At 39.8% G+C, this 23,415-nt stretch overlaps 1 protein-coding gene across 3 annotated transcripts in view; it reads right to left on the bottom strand.

Annotated features, from left to right (window-relative positions):
• OSBPL10 (oxysterol binding protein like 10) overlaps positions 1-23,415 on the bottom strand; it is a 127,144-nt gene that overhangs the window by 14,458 nt on the left and 89,271 nt on the right. For all 3 annotated transcript variants that reach the window (XM_069770792.1, XM_069770784.1, XM_069770776.1), the window contains exons 7-8: positions 9,467-9,613; positions 2,297-2,780 (exon numbers count right to left, since the gene is read on the bottom strand). In XM_069770792.1, the coding sequence (XP_069626893.1) occupies positions 2,297-2,780; positions 9,467-9,613 (631 nt within the window). The remainder of the gene's footprint in view (positions 1-2,296; positions 2,781-9,466; positions 9,614-23,415) is intronic.

The raw sequence follows: 23,415 nt of genomic DNA, 5'->3' as shown, positions 1-23,415 counted from the left end.
TTACAATGCATAAAATGTCCTTAAATACAAAGAAAATTCTCCAATACAAAGAAAACTCTCCAATCAAAAAATTACTATGCTTTGCATTACCAGACGTGTAAATACAAATATAGTTTTTCCACATTGTAAGTCCAGCGGCTACTTTTTTTTGGTTCAGCAATCTATTCCCCAGTACTCATCCTGACCTCAATCTAATACAGAATTTATACTTAATGCAGCACATGAGAAAGAAATGTCTGCAGTAGATGCTAATTTTTGCACAGCCTGACAAATCTACACACCAACTTAATCAGGAAGACTTCCCTGGGACTAAAATATATTTTAAAAAATTTGAAAAAAGCGTGGTTTTGAGCAAAGAAACCGCACTGCGAAGCAAACATTTTAAACTGAGGCTGTCAGGTTTAGGCTGGCTGTTTTCAGATGATAGAAAGCTTCAGTAGTACAACTTCTTGCTGCCTATTGCCAGTCCTCAACATGCAACAGAAATGCTTGGGCTGCACTGGAGTTTCTCCATCACTTCCCAGTAATGCTGTCACCATGAAGCTGCATGCTTTTGCACTGCTTACATGAACAAAAAAGATAAATGGTAACTACGAATTGGTAAACCCAAACTTCCTCCCAAAATGCCCCTAAAGACAGCAGGAAACCTTGCAATAAAACAGTTCAGCATTGCAGATGTTCCCCAAAGCCTGTCTCCACACCCAGGATATCTCCAGGATCATGGAAAAAAAAGGGGGACAGGGGAGAACTTATTCTCACAAACACACATTAAACAATCTTTGGCATAAGGAAGTGGTTAATTCCTAGACCCTTTCTCTCTCAAAACTGGGACACATCAGGACTTTGAAGTCTTAAATAATCCCCACAGTAGACACCCCCAATCCCAGGGAACTGTGTGCGCTAGCAGCAAGAAAAATAAATTTCCCTACTCCTACACAATCATAAGTGACTTTGTGTTTAGTTTTATTTCCATTAAATAGCATCCTTTACTGAGAAAAAGAGTACTAGGAATGAATATGTACCGGAAAAAAGCAGCAAGGTAAACCAATGACTCAGGCTGGCAGTAGTACAGTCAGGAGACAGACAGAAAGACCAGTTTCCCTTCTGACACTCCCTTCCCAAGTTCCTTAACTCCTTATTAAAAGCCAAATACCTACATCATAGGAAGAAGAAAACAACTGTGCTATTACAGACTTTAACTATCATGACAATATAAAATCCAGTCGTAAGGAAATTTCATGGCTCTTCTACAAAAAAGGGAATATATTGCCATCAGGAAAGAAGCTACTGCAGCCCTTTCTACTGTTTGAGTTTGTTCGTTAGTTCTAGCTAGTAGAAATAGCAGAACATATCTGTATGTTTTCACCATAATTGTTTTGCTGTTATTAATAAGCAAAACCAAATCACTACATTTCCCACTCTACTTTTTTACTACCTTTAATATCATAGTATTTAACATAATGATGACAAAAAGAAGCATTTACTGTAAGTTGTCCTGGTATTTCTGAGACTACAGTCTAAAAGCTATTTTAAGATAAAACACTAAAAACCGTACACAGGAAATTACCCTCAAATGGCAAAAAGGACTGACTAAATTGCTTAGAAACATTGAATCAATACATTAGCAGTCAGTAAGGACACTGGTACAGGTGTGTTTACCAGTTCAGATCATCCATTAAGAATTTGTTATGATTTCCTGTATTTCTGTATTTGTGTAGAGCAATGACTTATCACAAGGCAGACTGTATATGTACGATAGAGCAAATCACAATTTATACCGTGACTACATTACTTTCTATAAAGCTTGAGATAACACACTAACTTTGTAAACACTACAGAAACCACGACTCTTTACAGAAACTATGAAAAAAGAATGTTGGACTTAAGTAAAAATGTGTTTTTTCCTATTGCTTTGTTCCAGTTGTGAAACTGTCCCATATCAAATTGCATATTACTTTAAGTAAGCAAGACAAATAAAAATGTTCTTACGGAATATGCTGTCAGTAGCCATTTGGTACTACAACTTAATTGTATCTGAAGTACAGTTGTATGTTAACAGACTCACATAAATATAAGCACACATTTATACACGTAATGCGTGCCTTGCATTCTGTCCAGACAGAAAAAAGTTGTATGAACCCTACAGTTTTAATTCCAAACTTCACAAAAGCAAATAGCCACAAGGTTCAAATGAAAGGTCAGAGGGAGAGCAAGCAGAAAAATATCTGGATTTCTGTTGTGCTGACACCCACAACATTAGCTCAAAAAAAAACCAAAATAAAAGCACATTTCTTACCTTCACCTACCATAGAAACACCTATTGACATGCCCATAAACTTGCTTTTGGTCCATACGTGAGCGTTCACACACATTTTCTTCTCTTTGCACTCACAGTAAAAGCAAGATACCGGTGGATGATGGGATACTTGTTCAGCTACAAACCTCAGCTTGTAGCACGTGGACTGGTCCTGGCCAAACTCCTTGGTTGGGTCCTTAGGAACCGTGGAGGCACCGTTAGTTCTGAATGCTTTCACTTTATCTTTAGGCACATCCCACGAGCAATGAAACGTTTCACCAATTATAGGGTTATAGGGCTTCTTGGCAACCGCTCCCTTTCGGCCTTCGTGAAAAGCTGTTAGATAATACTCCACAAAGCAGATAATTCTTTCCTCGGGAGTGGCTCCAGCTGCAATTGACAAAAACAGGTCTGGATGGGCCATGAAATTTGCATACATCTCCAGCAGGGATCTTTTCTCCAAAATAAATGTTGGAAGCACTACCTGTATGCAAAGCAGACAAAGGCAGATATGATTTCCCCATGATCATACTACCACGGGAGAAGGGGGGGAGAACAGTTAAGACAGCTGCAATTCTGGCCCTGCCAAGTTTCAGGACAGCATATTTTCCTGCTCTGCCACAGCAATTTCATTTTCTTTGCAGTGTAAATAATAAACAAAGGAAAAAGCAGCAGCCTTGGTAGCCATGCAGGCTGCTTCCTATTTCATGATGATTCTCAACAGCAGCTCACACAACAGGGATGGGCTGTTCGCTGATGTGGAAATCTGCCCTTTCTTCTCCTCTCAGTTGACAAACCAACCATTGTTCTCCTTGTTTACAGGACATAAAAACACACTTTGATGTAAATTAATTTACATCAAACATCAACAAACCCAACTAATCATAACCCTCTTAAAAGGGAGGAGCACACCCTCCCAAACCACTAGAAGATAAGTATTTTATATGATCATACACATCACCACCCTGTAAGTGGTGGAGAGTGTAAGGGGTACATCTACCCGTTCTGTCAAACATCTGGGCTCCCAATTTCACTCCTGGGCCCTTGACACCACCCGCTGCATACGTATTAGGTCCCTTCCAGCCTCCAACAAACCAAGCCAAGTAGATCCAACCAAACCCAAACCTCACGTGTGTTTCCAAGGATAAAACCATGCCAAGGACCCTTCCCAAGAGGCTATAGGCAAGAAAACGCTCCCCGTTTGACTCCCTCTGCCCTCCCCTGTCATCGTACGTGTCATGTCCCCTCCCACCTCCCCAGACAAATCTCTTGCCACCCTGATGCTCTCCTGTCACCCCCAGGCACACGGCATGTCCCCTCAGTTTGAGATCGTACCATACTACGGTGGTGAGCCCCTGCATGCCTTCACCTTATTTCAGACAAGCTGAAGCAAACAAATACCGCACAAAGTGTTACATTACTGTCCTGGGACCAGAGAGGCTCCAGGGGGCCCAGAAAAAATCTGGAACTGAGCACTAGGCAGTCTGCACTGGAGGGAGCCAGCCCCCAGTGCTTTGGATGCAGTCTCCAGTGGCTCCTATCTAGCAACACAGACGTTGCCAAAGTCACCCTCTTAGGAATAACACTTTGTTAACAGTATTCAGTGAAACATCCTGGAGTGCACTGCAAGACAGACAAGGGCTACAGGACCTAAAATAATTTATTTCTCTCCCTTCCTTCTCCCCCACGCTCCACACCTTGTGCAGGACTGTCCCGGGGGGCTCAAAGGTCACTCCTGCATGGCCAGTAAGAACTTCTGGCACACACCAAATTGTCTAGAATCAAAGTGGCTGAATGATGCCAGATGCAGACCAAGAGCTGTCCTCTATTAAAGCATTCTTCTGCTTTCCTCTTTAATTCTTCATTGCATTTACTTTTTCCGTTTCCCAAAACCAAGGGCTATTTACAGCAGGCAGGGAGCCATCCTTCAATCATAAGCACATTTGCTTTCCCCCCTGCCGCTCCAGCTTGCTATTCTAAGTGGGACCAAACCACAGTTCAGTCCTTTTGGATCCCATGGATAATGAAATAGAAGCTGTCAAACTTTTATTAATCACTTAGTTCTTTTCAAAGAAAACTTGTAAACATGAAAAAAATTCCAGTCACAACCACTCAAACACAGTCTGAACAGCTACACAGGAAGTCAACATACCACAACTGCAAAAAAAAGATAACCGCTCCGTTTGGTAACATACATGCTCACTCACTCTCTCCTCCTGCATATTATTTACACATATATAGTCTTTTATAGGCTAATAATTTTTATAAGTTTAGATACAAATCAAGCAAAGTTCCATCCGTAATATTCCTCTGACTCTACTCTTGTAAGCCTGGAGGACTACATGGTCTCCGTTACCAACCTAATGAGGCCCCAAAAGATGCAGGACCTTAATTTTACACTACACGTGGCAAACTACTGAGTGCTAAAGACAGCCTACAGTCCCCATGGTGGTGTGATAGTGAGGGGCTGAGGAAACTGGTTTTTAAAAGTGAAATCTAAAACTTCGGAAGGCAAAGTGGAAAGGCAGTAGATTTTTAGTAGGTATTTTTAGCTCTTTAAACAATTCCGTCTTACTTGCAGCATTCTTATTCTGACCAAATAGTCATTATCCAATATAATCTTAAAAAAATGCAATTCAGCATTACTGACCCTCAATACAGGATCTCATTTTAATATAAATTGCACACTCAAAGATCAGGTTATCAAAGGGGAAACTGACAGCAAAACATAGAAAAACATTCTGTCTAGAAATACTGGTAGTGACTATCATGAGTGCACTGCACAGACTTGAAAGGGCAAAGAAACTCATTTGAATAAACAGCACTCTGCATCTTGTTATGTCCAAGTGTGTCTCTCTAAAGAGTGACCTTTATTAGCACAAATGGAGGAGAAGAAAACTACAGACCATACTTAAGATGATGCAAATTTTATGGTACAACATTAAGACTGCTGTGTTTTCATCCTGTTAACTTGATCATACAGTCCTCTTATCTACTCTCTCAAGCACCAGCTGTGTGCTTTGCAGCTACATACTTAACACAGCTACACCAACACAGCCACTAAATGAGATGTTATGAACCACTGGACCCTTATTATTCCATTTCAAGAATCAATTTAAAAGCTGACTAAAGCTTGAACTCCAGCTCAAATGATCTTGCTTTAAAAGGCAAACTAAAATGGAAACTACATCTTTAATTGTAGCAGGAAAGGATCCACTGCAAAATGCAGAATAATTGAATTCTTTCCACAAAAGGAGGCAGAACTACGTATGAAAAATATTTGAGTTTTAAAGCTTACACAACTCTAGTATTACAAAATATGTCTAGAAAATATTGCCTTTTACTAAATAATCTCACAGCCTCCAAGTTTCGATATGCTACACCACCACACACTAACATAGTAAAAAAAAAAAAAAGAAAGAAAAATCACACCAGTCAATTTTTTCTTTAATTGGCGCTACCTTGATTTTTGCAGAAATAAGCAAAACAGAAACAAACAAATTTGGAAGTGTACAGCATTCTTCTTGCCAGCGTTGGACTGTCAGGCACTTGTGGTAGTACTCTAGCTTCCAAAGCAATGAGGTTTTCAACCCTTCTGTTGTGAATGGATTGTCCAGAAAAATACACTTAGGACTTATATTCTTTATATTGGTTTTGGATTGGACTACAACAATTTTTTTTCTTTTTTGTAATTGCATAAAAAGTGAAAACTGCCTAATTTTTTTCCTCTAAGAAAAAGCCAGCACGACAACCAAGTGGACAAAAGAATCTCTGTAGAATAAATACCAAGTTGCTGAAGTCTGAAGAAAAAAATCTCCTGATTACATTCTAAAATGTTAGAATAATCTCTGTTCTTATTCCTTCTCAGGCTTCAGGTGAAAAGGAAGCAATTTAACAGGCATTCTTCCATTTTCATTGAGGTTAAAAAAAGGTTATTGGTTCAAAGCTTGATCATAATCTCCTAGGTTTGAATTCACCTATACTTATTTAGATCTGAATGCAGCTGAGAAAAGTAAGAGCATGACTTCTTAAGAACAGAGATATTTACCCCCACTACTATTTCTTGTGAGGCAAAACATGGGTGTCAGCACCATTCCCTTTTTTTTTTTTTTCCTCAGAAATCTGACCAAGGTACCCCATACATAGATGTCCTTCTCTTAGAGGTACAAAAGTTTTCCACTGTCATCTGTGTCACTGTGGGAATAAAACAAGCTATGTTCATCCCACTTATTTTAAAATTACAAGGTAAAAGTATATTGACAAGCAAATTAAAAACTTGTGAAATTGTGAACATACTACAATGTTAATTTACAACAGGTTGATATTCTGCAGAATCACTGGCAGCCCTTTTACACAGAATGGCAGCACATATTATTTTTAGCACATATTAACTGCGTAGGGAAGCTGAGGGAATGCAAGGGAGTGATCACCCATCTGTACAAACTGTTAGCATTAATTGCCCTCCATTAGATGCCATTTGCCAACAAGTTTATCAGGCTGTCAGTGGTTTGGGGCGCTATTTTTCATTTTTTAAAAGTCCAAAGAACAAACAATTTAGAAACTTATTTTTTCCCTAGCAATTCCAATTTTAAATTAAGTTTAAAGTCCTAGCCCAGTCCAAGGCATCAGTTTTGTACTATGTTCTGCTGCTGTGAACTGCTCCCCCACCCAACTCTCTCTAGCAGCTATTGAAGTCTATTTGGCTACCACAGAGTCTAGCCTGTTCTAGCAAATCCCCATGCAGACTTAATACTTCATTGCGTGTGTTTTTCTTCACAGTAGATTTTTACCGTTTAACTCCTCATTAAAAGGCACGGCAGCATGACACATTTCAAAAGTGAAGCACCTCTGCAACATTAAATGTGGCTATCATCACAGTGGGAAATTGATGTCAGCACAGGCAAGGCCAAGACTAACATAAGCAATCACGCCATAGGAAAAGGAAATGATGCTGTTTCCTCTGATATGGTACATGAAGGCAATGATTAAGCATCCAGAACCCAAAGCCACCAAGGGCTCAGAAAAGCTGTTTGTTCATGTGTGCATCATGTTACAATCCATTGCTCAGAAAATGAACCAAAGAAACAACCCTAGGGAAGAAGACACAGGAAAATGGAAACATGTAAAACATTCTCTGATATTAGCAACTACTGTGCCACAACCACTTCCAGCAGAAGCTGACTAGCATCAAGGCTACCTGAAATCTGACTTTCAGAGGAATAATGAAAAATGAGAAGAGGTGCAGCCAACAAACCAAGCTTTATTGTCACACATCTGTGGCCCTAAGGGCCTCATGTCAGTAAGCAAAGTTAATAAAAAAAGCAGCCAGCTGTCTTGTAATTATTTTTTTTTAAATCCTCAAAATGGTCAGAAAAGTGATGCGCACATGTGGCATGTCTCATTAATACTCATCATATGTGTATTCGTGCATCACACAGACTAGAGAGAGATCTAAATCTGCCATATGTCTGTTCCTCTTTTGAGACTGTGGATATTATATACACACATTCATGCATGCTAATATTTTGCCATACTATAGATCTGATAATATTCATCGCTATCCTCAAAAACTGTGCTCTAAGACACTGTGTAAGAAAGAGGTTATCATAGATATTTACCTTTCTACTTTTCTTATAAGTGTCTACACTTCTCTTATTTACAGGATTTTCTCTTATTTACATTAATTGTGTTTCTTTGGGGTTTTGCTTCCGCTGCCATGACAAAAAGATGACACTGGAAATCCGGGAAGAAAAATCTTGTTCATTATCAAAGACAAAATGTTTTGAAGACACAACAGATAAGATCTTAGTCTAGTTTAAACATTGTGGACTCAGGCAGCCTTAGCAAACCAACACAGAAAAGAGGAAGAGCTACAAAAAATTGAGGAATATAAGAAAAACAAAATAAAAAATGAACTGTACATAACCCCAGACATACTAAGAAGTGACAGGTATAAATTATTCACAAATGAAATTATGAAACTTTTGATCTCTTTAGAACAGAATATTAACTTCTGTGAAGCTATTCAATAGCTATACTTAGCAACAGATCACAGGATTGCTCAGTCTTAAAAATATAAGTATTTTTAAATACTGTCAATTGGTCCAGAGGAAGCAGAAAAGACTATATTGAGAAAGCCTTGTAAGAAAGCGATACTAAAAAGATTTTTATTAATATGTAAGATCAAAAGGAAAGCAGATGAACTCTTCAGAATATCAAAATGCCCATGAGAAGACTCTCCTGCGAAGCTACTTCATGCACAACGGAAATTCTCTGGTCATTCCAAACTTTTTATTTGTGGAGGGTGTGTCAGAATGAGCCCTTCTTAGTTGTGGAAAGTGGGTTATAGGGATTTTATTTGGGTTTTTTTAAGTAGAAAACCTTTCCAGAAGGAAAGGGTATTCTGTATCTCTACAAAAATCCATTTGATTATTTATTAAGCCCCATGAGAAGGTTTCACTGGAATGTAGGACTATTCAAAAAGAGGCATTCCATGCTTCCAGAACATCTACCTCACTTCCAAAACTCTAAGGACTTACGGGAAATCTCTCAGACACCATAACTTCCCTGATCATAACAGTATAGATAAGCTCATAACAATAATGGTACCAAGACCGGAAGGATGCACAGAAGGTTAAAGTGGTGAGCTGCTTAGCACAGACAAGAACAGTGACACACTAATTTCTTTACCTTCATGGGGTTTTTAAGCTGCCAAGTAATTAAATAGAATCCAATCCACAAAGCAGTAACTTGAGTACATACCTCCTTCATCTATACAATTGACGTTATTGTTCCTCAAACACTCAGTGCACCCTGACTTAACATACATGTGGGATACATACATAACATACGGTTGCTTTGACATACTTATAAAAAAAATAAGGAAGAGTTTGGGGGGGGGGGTTTCTTCTTCTTTTTTTTTCCTTCCCCCACTCCATCCCCTCATCCCTAAAATATGTGATGTGGTCACTTCATGTGAAAGCTTGCCTAGCAGGAGACAGCACTCCATAGTTCTCTGGAACCGCACCTTTACAGAGGCAAGCTTCCTTGTCCACAGGGGCAAAACATGCTCACAGGAGTCACATGTGTGCACATCCACATACACACACACAGAAGGATGAGAAGAACTAAAAATAATGAACAATTATAAAAGAGATACAGTGTCCGTACCCTGGTTAGGTCCATGCCAAGTTTAAGCTGAGAGATGAGATGGAGAATTACACTACGTTGATCATCCATGACTCCTAAATCCTCCTCTTCATTATCTTCAGTATCTGTCATTTCATCTTCAACTAGGATCAACTCAGAAGCTGAATGCTGAAATGAAAAGAAACATCACCATCTGGACAAAAAGATACAGTATGGTTTTTTCCCCGCTATATATGTTTAAAAATGGAGCTGTCTCAATGGAACCAAAGACAGCCTCTGTTAAAACTAAGAAAAGACGCAAATTCAAAATTTAAAAAATCCAGTAATGCGTTCATAATGCATTTTGAACCTATCCTCCTCAGAACAAGACTGGTAGGTATAAGATGCTAATTTACACATTATGTTCTCATATTTATATTGCAGTGATGCCAGACAAAAACCATAGCATATTAAAGCAACAGGTCTTCTATTTATTAAATAGAAGTACGCGGTTGAAAATGAGTCTTCAAGAGTTTGTTTCATAAATATCTCCAGCAAATATTCATACTTCATACCTAGATGTTACATGACCTGATTTCACACTATTTTTTTTTCCTTTCCTCTATCCAACTTTCAAGTTATATATCTAAGAAAGTCAAGACTATTAACTGAAGGAGATAAAAAGACAACTGTAATTAAAGTACACACCTTTGAAAAAAAATCAAAGACATTAGATTTTGAGGGGTAAGGCAATGCCATGAGTCTTTATGACATTTGCAACCCTACGATACTTCACCGCACAACAATGCCAATACTGCCCAGTTTCCAGACATACAAGCTGAGGATCAAGAGAGAGGCATCATGCCATTGCCCTTCAAAAGGAACTTTAGAGCAGAAAGGGATAATGATTTGTGATACTTTATTTCCCCTCAGGGTTGCTAACAACAATCCAAACAGGTGGTAGTTATTTTGTTCAATCCATTGAAACCACTCTGCAAGCCTTCCAAATAGGTATTCAGGTAAGCTTTTTGTACTTAAAAAAAAAAAAGTTGGGTTATGTAGCTGAAAAATTTACAGCCCAGCGTTTCATTATTCTCCAAGGATTCCATGCTGTAAATGAGACAACACTACCTGCAAAAGTTAGCATTCCTTCACTCTAAATAGCACGTCTGCAGAAAGAGCTAGTTTGTTACATAAAATGAGAAATTTTTCATCTCACTGTGAAAGTCTTTGCAACTGAAAGGTTTCATTACAACCAGCTGATATTCAGAATTAGGTTTCAAATAATATTTTTGAATGATCACGTTAGAGACCCCTCAGGTGAACAGCAGCTTGTGTGAGGAGTGTCTCTGAAATTTAGTTACTACAGATGTTTCCAAGATGTTTTCTCTCCCTCTTTTTTTTTTTTAATTAAAGAAATGTTTAGGTAGCTATTCCCAAAACAATAGCTATTTGGTGAAATCCAAGGACATTTGAAAGACACTTTACAATTACTTCATTTAGAAAGTAGAATATGTAGATTATATAAAAGAGAATCTGGTGAGCTATAACCTCAACAGCTTGCAGCTTTTCAAAAGGACAAAGCCACACTTTCTTCTTCCCACTCCCTCAGAAAATAAAAGGAAAGAATGATAAGCCCTTTCGTCCCAAAATGCACAGCATTATTATCCAACTGATGCCTTACTGACAAGTTCAATTAACATAAAACCTGACAACCTCGTACAAATTATCAGTCGGGGAGACATAAAGCACTGAAGCCTGGCTCAGTTGTATAGGCTACGATTTGTTTCGAGGGAGCGTGGAAAAAGCAGTATCAGAACTTACAGTAGATGCTTCCACAGAAGGTTTCCCTTTGATCCAGCTTGACCTCATTGAGAGCACTGAGCTACCGAATAAGCACTGCTGGTTCTGTGACTGCCATGAACCAAGCTCGCCCGCAAACAAGCTCCAGCAGGAATTAACAGTGCTAGAAAAAAAGCAAGGGAACCTCCCCTCCTCACTCCCACCCCCTCTTTTTTTTTTTTCCTGGCTATCCCACAAGTCGGAGAGCGTGCACCGGATGCCAATCTGCTCCTTGCGTTTCTAGTCACATGGCATTGAGATCAGTGAGCTTAACTGCGCACAGCTCCAACTGGGGAATGGTACTGCTGCTTCCCAAAGGATATCCTGGTGGGCTGTTCTCCAGGTGGGGGGCAGGAGGGAGGGAGGGGGCACAACTGTGCGTGAGTGTGCACAAGTGTGAGAGAGTGAGAACATGCTAGCGGGTAACATGCTTTCAAGTGAACATAAAACAGCTGCATACCCTTTAGCTGTTAACAGCATCAGAAAATAAACAAATTCCACATTGACAAGTTTGCAGACTAAATCATATATTAAGAATTTTCTTTTCCTCCTGAAGACCGCACATTCAGCCAGGGACAGAAATCCTTCTTTCTCACCTGCTAAAATAGGTATTAGTTTTCCATGCCTTTAAAGTATTACAAACAAAATAGCAACTGCCTCTCGTTGCTACTCAACAAAACATGCACAGTGGGGGCAAGCAACCCTATAAACAGTTTAGGTGCTCAGGAAAGTAGCGTTTGCATTGCTTTAAATGAAAGTCTTTTTGCTCATCAGGGAGGGTAAGTACAATGTAACATTAGGATCACGCGTGTTTAATGACCATTCTGCAATAAGGACTGTAATTTTAATTATCTTAACTATCCCCTATTTTAAGAACATGTGCAAGAGTACCAAAAATCCCACAACTCTACTATCAGAGTTATCAACATACTAGTGACCTTCAGTGCATGTAGAATGGCATCAGTTGTCTGCACCTTTTCTCTTTCCAAGAAAATAAGAACTTAAGTAGCAGTTTACAATTTATGTCACAGCAACTGAACAGCAGTAATCTTCAGTAAGCAATATCCTTTCTGTATTTCCCTCTCTTCTCATTAGTTGTTCTAGGTAATTACTGAATTGCTTTTTGAGAGCACAGAAAACAGACACTTCTCTTTTAACTAACTCATATTTTCTTTAAAAAAAACAACCACGTAAGCACAACACAGGGTGTGTGGACATACAGCTACAAAATAGAAAGCTACTGTTTTTTAGGTTTTTAATTCTTTTTCTTTCCACAGAAATAGCATGCAGTTTAGTAGTAAGTGATGCGTAAGCATTCAGCAGAATGCAAAAGATTGAGTGATTATCCTTTAATGGCAGCTTTTCTGAATTATCAGACACAGACATACATCCCCCCCCCCCCCCCCCCCCAAATATAATTGCAAAGCTGAACTAGGAAAGCAGTGATTTGCTCCATTCCTGTGTGGTCAGAGCATAATGTAAAAGCTATTGAGCTGTGCGCAGCTCAGCCTGGGAATGAACACCACAGCTAGGCTTCGGTGCTAACACTGAGAATCAAAAGAATCAAATACTGAACCAGTTACAAACAAGCACCAAAAAGGTGCTTATATTTAAAATAATTTTAATCAAAATGAATTTCCAACACTGGGCTGAAGCACCAGGATTTTTCAGAAAAATCTGAATGGAAAACAACAGATCATTTCTAGAAATCCCATGAAGGCATTCACTTCAAAGTTTAAAGGCCGAAGACATGAAAACACATGCCAGCAGAGAGCTATTTTAAACAGGTCACTTCATTAGAACTGGGATCAATTAATTTGGGGAGGTCATCTGCTGAGATATGAAACGGATGTTCTAGTCAGCAGCCTTCATCAGAAAACATCCTGATTATTTTTTAACAGATGAAACCTGTAAGGAAATGAAATTGTTTCTGAAGGAAACATTCTGCATTTTAAAAAAATGTCTTCAGGAAAACAACACTTCGACAAGCCTGGGATAGAATCACAGAGTTAAAAGCTACATTTCTGTGAAAGAGCAAAACTGCCTTTGCTCTTCAAAACCTCTTCCACAAGTTAATTTTTCAAACTGCTTTGCTGGAAATTAATTTTTAGATAATTAGTTCAGTTATAAGAGTCAGAGCTTAGTTTTCCAACATACTTCACAAACCATATCATGCAACAGTACCGTCAAGCATGACATGGATCTCATCTTGTTTATTGGGGGAAGGGGGAGAAAGGAATATACAGAATCACAGTATCATTTAGGTTGGAATGGACCTCTTCAGATCAACTTGTCCCACACCCTGGTCAAGCAGAGACACCTAGAACCAGTTGCCGAGGACCCAGTCCAGCTAGGTTTTTATTATCTCCAAGGATGCAGGCTCCACAACCTCTCTGGGCAACCTGTACCAGTGTTTGACTATCTTCACAGCAAAAAAGAGTTTTCTCATGTTCAGATTGACTTTCATATGCCCTTTGCCTCTTGTCCTGTCACTGGGCTCTATTGAGAAGACTCTGGCTCCCTGTTCTTCACTCCCTCCCATCAGGTATTTATACAGGTTGGTGGGCTCCCCTGAACCTTCTCTTCTCCAGGCTGAACAGTCCCAGCTCTCAGCCTCTCCTCATGTGGAGGATGCTCCAGAACCTTCATCATCTTTGTGGACCTGTGCCAGACTCACTCCAGTAAGTCCATGTCTCTCGTGCACTGGGGAGCCCAGAATCGCACACAGCACCGCAGATGTGGCCTTGCCTGTGCCAAGCAGAAGGGAAGGATCACCTCCCTCCACCCACCAGCAACACTCTTCCTAATGCGGCCCAGGGTGCTGTTGTTGGCCGCCTTTGCCACAAGAATGCATTGCTAGCTCATGGTCAGCTTGTTGTCCACCAAGATCCCAAGGTCTTCTCTGCGGAACTGCTTTCCAGCCAGTTGGCCTCCAGCCTGTACAGGTGCAGATACCGTCAGATATCCCCAGATGCAGGACTTTGCATTTCCCTTTGTTGCACTTGATGAGATTCCTCTCTGTCCAGCCTGTCGAGCTCCCTCTCCACGGCAGCACAACCCTCTTTCCAGTTTTTTTATCATCTACAAACTTGCCGAGGGTGCATTCTGCCCCATCATCCAGGTCATTAATGAAGATGTTGAACAGCACCGGCCCCAGTATTGACCCCTGGGGTATGCCACTAGTGACTGGCCTCCAACTGGACCTTGTACCACTGATCACAACCCTGCTGCACCTCTTCTCATTTTTCATTATTCCTCTGAAAGTCAGATTTCAGGTAGCCTTGATGCTAGTCAGCTTCTGCTGGAAGTGGTTGTGGCAAAGTAGTTGCTAGTATCAGACAATTTTTAATCCACCTCACAGCCCACTTATCTAATCCATACCCTGTCAGCTTGTCTACAAGGATGTTACAGAAGACAGGGTAAAAACCTTACCAAGGTCAAAGCAAACATCATCCACTGCTCTCCCCAGGGGCATCAAGCTAGTCACTTCATTGTAGAGGGCTATCGTGTTGGTTAAAACTGATGTTTTAGTTGTTGCTAAGTAGTGCTTACCCTAAATCAAGGATTTTTCAGTTTCCCATGCTCTGCAAGTGAGCAGGTGCACAAGAAGGTGGGAGGGAACATAGCCAGGACAGCTGACCTTAACTAGCCAAAGGGATATTCCATACCATAGAACGTCATGCTCAGTATGTAAACTGGGGGGAGTTGGCCAGGAAGCACGGGTCACTGCTCGGGCATCGGTCAGCAGGTGGTGAGCAATTGCACTGTGTATCACTTGTCTTTCTTGGGTTTTATTTCTCTTTTTATTATATTACTTGTCACTACAATTATTATCATTATATTTTATTTTAGTTATTAAAACCTGTTCTTATCTCAACCCAGGAGTTATGCTTTTTTTTTTAACAATTCTCTCCCCAACCCACTGGGGGGGAAGAGTGAGCGAGCAGCTGGGTGGTGCTTAGTTGCCGGTTGGGGTTAAACCATGACAATCACTTACACTTGCACTTGGGTAACTTGAGAGCTTGCAAACAGGTTTTCTGTGGGTGTAAGAATAAATATAACTCCGTAAGGTCAGAGAGCTTTAGCACATTTACAGTAATGTGACAAACTGGCCCCATAAGATTTTCACCAGTCTCAATACCAAAGTTAGAATTCCCTTTCTAAAGTAGATACAGTAAGAATACCCCAAAAGTAGTAATATATAATGAGCTGTTAGCTTCTTGCAGGACTTGTCACTGTATCAGAATCAACAGAACTGCACTAACTTGCATGCGTCTTCTCTTCTTCCAGCATGTACACTTTCAAAATATTTAATTGCATTTACTACCAGTTGTGGCATGCACCTGATAGAAAAACATGCAAGCTTACTGCACCCATCCCTTATTCGCAGTGATTTGAATCTCAAATGTAGCTTGTCAAGTAAGTTGTACTTATTAAACTATTTTATATACAGACTAGCATATTAGCATGCTTTTGTGGTAGGTTGACCCTGGCTGAATGCCAGGTGCCCACGAAAGCTGCTCTGTCACTGCCCCTCCTCAACCAGGCAGGGGGAGAAGAAATACAACAAAAGGCTCATGGGTCAAGATAAGGACAGGAAGAGATCACTCTTACCGTCACGGACAAAACAGACTCAACTCAGGGAAATTGGTTTCATTTATTACCAATCAAATCAGAGTAGGATAATGAGAAAGAAAACCAAACCTTAAAAACACCTTCCTCCCACCCCTCCCTTCTTCCCAGGCTTAACTTTAATCTCAAATTCTCCACCTCCTCCCCTCCAGCTGCCCAGGGGACGGGGAATGGGGGTTGGGGCCAGTTCATCACACGTTGTCTCTGCTGCTCCTTCCTCCTGAGGGGCAGGACTCCTCACTCTTCCCCTGCTCCAGCGTGGGGTCCCTCCCATGGGAGACAGTCCTCCACAAACTTCTCCAACGTGAATCCTTCCCACAGGCTGCAGTTCTTCACAAACTGTGCCAGCGTGGCTCCTTCCACAGGCTGCAGTCCTTCAGGCACAGACTGCTCCAGGGTGGGTCTCCCGCAGGGTCACGAGTCCTGCCAGAAAACCTGCTCCAGCGTGGGCTCCTCTCTCCACGGGGCCACAGGTCCTGCCAGGAGCCTGCTCCAGCATGGGCTTCCCACAGGGTCACAGCCTCCTGCAGGCACCCACCTGCTCCAGCGTGGGGTCCTCCACGGGCTGCAGGTGGATATCTGCTCCACCGTGGACCTCCACGTGCTGCAGGGGGACAGCCTGACTCACCATGGTCTTCACCACGGGCTGCAGGGGAATCTCTGCTCTGGCACCTGGAGCATCTCCTCCCCCTCCTTCTTCACTGACCTGGGTGTTGTAGAGTTGCTTCTCTCACATATTCTCACTCCTCTCCCCAGCTGCAATTGTGCAGGGTTTCTTCTCCCCTTTCTTATATATGATATCCCAGAGGTGCTACCACCAACACTGATGGGCTTGGCCTTGGCCAGCAGCGAGTCCATCTTGGAGCCGGCTGGCATTGGCTCTATCGGACACAGGGGAAGCTTCCAGCAGCTTCTCACAGAAGCCACCCCTATAGTCTCCCCACAACCAAAACCTTGCCATACAAACGCAACACAACTGTGAAAGGAGACGTAATCCCATACAGAAAATTGAAATGAATATAGTAGAAATTAAATAGAAAAATTCAGTTTACTTCAACCTAAATTTTGAAACAAAACAAACAAAAATTCAAACACATTTACTTCAGTCTCACTGTAAAGACTGAAATCATCATCATCCATGCACTTCTCTAACTTCCAAATTCATAGTTATTTACAGATTAGCAACTTTAAGCTTATCTATAAAGTAGCAACAGGTTTTTTTAAATCCAACAAGCTCCCATTGGATTTATATAGCTTTATATAGCTTTACAACTCTTCAAGAACAGTTCAAATAAAACAAAATGGAACATACTTTTCTCAACATTTACCACCACACCATTACACAATGTAAGCAGAGGAAGGGAAAAAGGAGGGTTTGAAAAGCAGTGGTAGAGTGAACTCGGGTCATTGCTTGAGCCCTGGCCTCCATCTTACTGTAGTCTTATTTATGCTTTGGTCCCAGTAGCCCTGTGACTGATCACTGCAAAGAAAGAGTAGATCAAAGATAAAACCTCAAACACACCAACATCCCATACACCCACTGTAATGTAGGCACCTGGATACCGAAGTTCCAGTGACTTTCAAAGAGACTTAAGGCTCCCCAGTGTTCAAGAGTCGATTTTTTTTTAAGACTTAGTGAGCTCAGATCCAAAGCAGAGCTTAAATGGAGAATGTATAAAGCAAACTTATTACAGCCCATACATCTCAATCTCACCCTGAAAAAGGTCTCTTAAAGGTAGCAAAACATGTGGCTCAGCTCAGCTGATTTTGTTCCTTTACTCTGAATATTTCATAGGAGCTGTCTCCTCTACTGCCTTTGTCAGTAGCTTTTGCTTTAATTGCTGGGAAAATTTTTGCCATAGTATTAATATGCAAAACGTCTACCACCTCAAGGGGGAACCCACCCCACCCCCCAAAACCCCAAACCACACACACCCCTAGTCACAGTTTTCCTAGCATTCAATCGTTACAGCTTAGATATAACAATGATGAACGAAAATTAAAGTTAACTTTTAAAATATCAAAGCAAGTAACAGAGGATGACAATCAAATAAGAAGGATTTTACAATTAAAAAGTGAGCATACTAACTTACAACAACTCTATGGCAAGCAAAAATACCACTTCCTTTCTGCTTTGCTACTGTAATCTACATACAGATCCAATCGGCAAGACAGTTAGCTTTTTCATACAACTGGATGAGGGAAAAATGGCATAACAGGCAGATTTTCTACTACTGTAAACTATGTATACCAAGAAAAATAATCCAGGCATATCTATCTGGATAGATAAGTAACTACTGCATCTGGGTTTGGGGTGTGAGAGAGTGGGGGGTCAAAGCTTTTATGTAATCCTGGATACACTATTCATCATTGATAGGTCAAAACCATAGAATACTTGGTAGAAGAAGCTTGCATCAGGAAAGAATGTCTACAAAGTGCCCAGAAATTAATTTCTTACCAAATCTGTTATTTGTGTTTGGTCATTCAGGTCTCCAGAGAAAATAAAAATCTTCAAACTATGACTATCAATGATTAAAACATCTCCTTTTTTTTGTGTATGGATAATTTATATATATTTTGTGTTTTGTTGTTTGGGTTTTTTTAATTGAATATGCTGAACACACTGGATGTTCAGAAAATCTGTCCAGCTAAGTACAAGTGCAAGGATCAAAGCATGGCAATGTAAGCAATCTGTCTATCACACAAGATTAATTGGATACAACATGTAATAGCAGAGTCATCTACTGAACCAAGTAATACCTAGCTCTCTTTAGGAGATTCTTACTTCACTGTGAAGCAAGCAAGCAAAGTAGAAATGCACCTTGATACTAATACTTCATAAAGATAGACAGGCTGACATACAGATGATGCAAGCAAAGAAAATAATCACAAAACCTGTATCTTAGGTGACAAATAGGTCTGCAATCTTTTTCCTTCCCAACAAAACCAATCTGCCAGGCATCTGGAGGCAGGTACATTATCTGGATATTCACTATTTTGAGAGCTTTACTAATGTTTTTTTTGTTTTGCAGTAGTATCTATGGGAACGTAAGTCTCTTCATTCTTAAAGAACAAGCTCAGAAAGCTTCCTTTTCCTACGCTGCAGATGTGCTTGGAAACTCTGACCTGTGACCATATTTAGGGGTAAAAATAACAATACAGCAGTGACGAGGACCAGATAACAAGAGATTTAAGAAGTAAAAGGGTTGATTTGTTGTTTAAAAAATAGAAAAAAAATGCATGTAACATGAAACAAAGGCCATCTATGTTTATGTTGCAGTATAGACTGTGTAAGCCTTCAGAAAAAATATTAGAAACTAATCATTAAAATGATTATGTTTAAGAATAAAGAATCAATCAGTTACTTAATAACCTTTTAAACAGAGATCTTCATTTGGGTTACCTACAGCATTGTAATCCTGTTACACACCAAATAATGTTTGTTGAACCACTTTTTCCCTACATGTTCATATCTTCTTAAAACAATTCCTCTTGCAAATTTTCATTTTCACAAACCTAAGGTAGCCAGTTCTGAAAATCAACTGAAAAGCAGCTAATTCCCAAGCACAGACTCCACAGGAAAAGATTAAGTATCAGCACCAGTCCACACATCTTGTGAGCATCTTTCATGAAATGAGGGCTACTGAAGTACAGCACTGTTTAATCTGAATCCTAAAACACAAGAGGACTTTGCAGTATTGCATAAATTCAGTAAGAACTGGGAATAAATATTTTTCATCACTGGTATCATCAGAAAGGAACAGCAACATGAGACTACAAAAAAATGCTAGAGAAAAGCCCCATGGACTTGTCCTAAATTGAAGCAAAAAACCTTGAAGGCTAGCATAAATCACAACAGTAAATTTTATGCTAACCTAAAATCAGAAGAAATACAGTATCACATCATAAACAATTTTAACAAAACCTATTCCTAATGCAATACAGATACTAGTGAAGAACAATTTCCTGAAAGATACTCAGTTTTGGTTTGAGAATCAAATTTTTTAGAAGGAAAATGGCTATAAATACAGCACCTGACACTATCCAAAATAAGTTACTCAGAATTTACAAGCTCACAAACCACACAGTGCAGCAGGACAGATTCCCATCACTGGCCAGGCAGGACTTCAGAGATTGTGAGGGGTCTGAAAGTCATATGCTTGTAACTTTTGGGGAGCTAAGACAAAAGACTGCACTGAGCTACAAGTTCATGAGGGAGACTAACATGGAGGAAAGCATGGCAGAAGGCTATACTCTATCCCCCTGTATTAAAAGAGACCCTCTCTAGAATGACATCCTTGGGGAGAAACTTGAAGAACTAGGAGCAACTTGCCCCATACTCCCACAAAGAAGGGAAAGACACACACTTTTTGGTAAGGGACCCAGCAGGTGATTTTAGTTGCCCACCAGACAGTACAGCACACTGGTAAGGAAAGGCATCGTACTCTAACAAACCTTTGCTCCTGTTGATAAAATCCCTAGAGAAACTGCAACAGTTTGTGCAAAGAGGTTGTGGGACCTCCGCTATTAGAGGTGTTCAAGACTTGACTGCACATGACTGAGCAAGCTGACCTGATTAGCTCTGCTTTGAGCAGAGTGTTAAGCTGCAGGACCTCCGAAGGTCCCTTCCAACCTGGAGTACTCTCTGATTCCATGATGATTCTGCTTGCAAAGCCCAGTAACTAAAGTTAGGAAGTAACAGAACTGAAGTCATTCAGCCAGCTGTAATTCTGTTCTCTTTTATGTCACTTTGTATGCTTGCGAAGCAAATTTATGTCAGAAAAATGCTACCATGTTAGTCAATAATCATACCATTCACATGCAGAAAGAGGGAACAAAAAGATGGACAACTACAAATTTAACCTTTACAATCATCTGGTCTTGCAATACTAATCTATATGTAAATCCAGTTCTCGCAGTGCTATTTCTTATATGCAATAGCACATGCCAGCATATTTATAAGAGGAGAAAAATGGTAAAGACATGTTAATACAAGCAGTATTAACAATCTTTCCTCAAGGGAACATGCTTAGTAAACCATCCTGACTCTTCCTGCAATTTCTTGTCCCATCCATTATACACATACTCATTGCTGCCACACACACACAAAATAAAAAAAACTAAAAAAAACCCCACAACTAAAGACAGGCTCAAGTCTTTCAAAAGAAAAATAAATCATTATAAACCATACCAGGAGAACATTCAATGCATATGTGAAACATTGAGCCTGGAAGACTGTCATCTTTTATGCAGCTAAGTTCTTGAGGTCAGTGGAACTCTCTACTTCAAAAGCTTCTAAAATTTGTTGTCAGACTGATGAATCGCTTGGCCCACCTCAGACTGTGAAGACCACTGTGCGGTCTTTCTACACTATAATGTAGAAAAGTCCTGCCTCTTTCATCTTCTCCTTCCAACTCCTCCTCTGAGACAAAGCTTTATAATGAAATACTTTCATCCCAGTTGTTTCCATATTCAGGGCTTTTCAAGAAAGAATCATTAGAATTCATCACCACAAGCAGAAAACCCCATTTTTTTCTAGCAAGACCAGATGGAACAGCTGAAGCCAGTTTGGATGATGCTTCACTAAGCAAGATAAAGCAATTCCAACCTGAGACAAATACTCATCATAGAAGAGTTCAGCCCAACTCACTGAAGTCTAGCTAAGTTATTGACAGTCTTAATGAGATGGGTAAGCTTACTAACGGGCAGCATTGCCAAATCCACATATATAAACACACTAAGAAATAAAACTGACAGCACAAAGCAAATCAATAGCTGCACAACACATCAATTAGCACACAATCCTGAATTAATATTAACATTGGCTTCAGAGTTCATTTTGCAGAGGGCACAGGTTTTATAATGAACAGAGTAAGCAATTGATCCATTTTAACTCAATTTTTAAGCCTTACTACAAGGGAACCTGAGTTCTTTACATTCCAATGATTAGTTTTCACTGAATATCACTAGTAATTATGGAATACCACATGAATCGGAGGCTCATGTTTATTCAAATCAGATGCAAATTTTGTATGAAAGCTTCATATTTTTATTTTAAGTAGAATATTACTCTCAAATATATTATATAGATAGCAGCTCAAATACATGCATTTTGGAGGTGGGAGTGACTCAACACAATGCAATGGCTTTGACTGGAGCTCAATTTTTATTAATTATTTGCATAAACAGTTTTACCAGAGATTGTTTGCTGACACAGTAACTATTCCAGAAAGCTAGCAGAAAAATAAAATCAAAATTAGCTAGACTATCTTAGTCATTGTCAGTGCTGCTGCACCAGGCTTAGGGTCATTTAATTCTACTTTTAGTGTAATTGTACATTTAATCCTTAAATGTACTTTCCCTTGATTATCCTTAAATATACCTTCAATTGATTATCTCAGATTTCATTTTTTAGATAGTCTGCTAGCGAATGGATTAACTGGTACCATCTTTGTCTAGAGATTAATTTATCTATCCAAGTCATTAGGGGCCATTTACTGTGCTCTTCGGCCCAAAAAGTACTTAATCAAGCAGAAGGCAAAAAGCAGAGCACATTCAGAAATCCTGTAATGTCTGTACTAAACAGTGAAAAGGGACTCTCTGTAATACTGCAAATGTTACTTTCCCACCCTGATCTGTTCTCTCTCCATTACTGCACTTGTGACTAGCACTGTATGTTCATGACTAAGCTGATCTCCCAACATCAATTACACAGGTTTATGTCAAGTACAAAAAGGAACTAGGAAACACTAGGTACAATTTACACTAGCAAACAATCCACAGTCCTGGGCAAGTCTGCTGAGACACAGATATATAAAGAAAAGGTAATATTGAATTAGAAATTATTTGTTATACCTAGCTTAGTTTCTGAAATTGCAGGAGCACTTTTAAAATTATTTCTTAGCATCTCTAACGCATTCTGTAATAGCTCTAAAGGCTATTACATCCTCTGTAAAGGATGAAGTATCATCATACTAGGAGGTATACTAGCCTACAGATAGAAAAGAACTTTAGCTTGAAGAGATTGGACAAAAACACATAATCTTTTGAAATTAAGAACTAAACAATTCAGTACCTCCTGTAAATAGCGCAGTTCCTTCTTACAGTTGAAAACATCAAGGTTCAGATCATCCAGGCGACCAAAATATCTTTAATAACCTGGACTTGACTGCCCTTGCAATCACTATCACAATTAAAACCTGGTTTAGCAGTTAGATAATCAGAGCTAAAGCCTCAATCCTACAGAGCTAAAACTTCAATCCTATTAAAAAGACACTTCAATATGGAGCATGTGTACAGTTTCTCATGCACACAAGCAAGGGAAAGTTAGGGACAGGAAAGCAGAGGAGACTGCATAGATACTAGATCCACAGGATGGAAAGAATCAGCTGGCATGGCATTTTAAGGCATAAAAATTACATAAAGAGAGCTAAATCACAGATGTAACTTCAGCATGATTTTTGTAATAATTCTTAACTAAACTGTTAGATCAAAAGAAAATTATTCCTTCCCTCTCG

Source organism: Haliaeetus albicilla, chromosome 2 (genome assembly GCF_947461875.1).
Source record: "Haliaeetus albicilla chromosome 2, bHalAlb1.1, whole genome shotgun sequence".
In the NCBI taxonomy this organism is placed as follows: domain Eukaryota; kingdom Metazoa; phylum Chordata; class Aves; order Accipitriformes; family Accipitridae; genus Haliaeetus; species Haliaeetus albicilla.
This window is presented reverse-complemented; position numbering and strand designations above follow the sequence as displayed.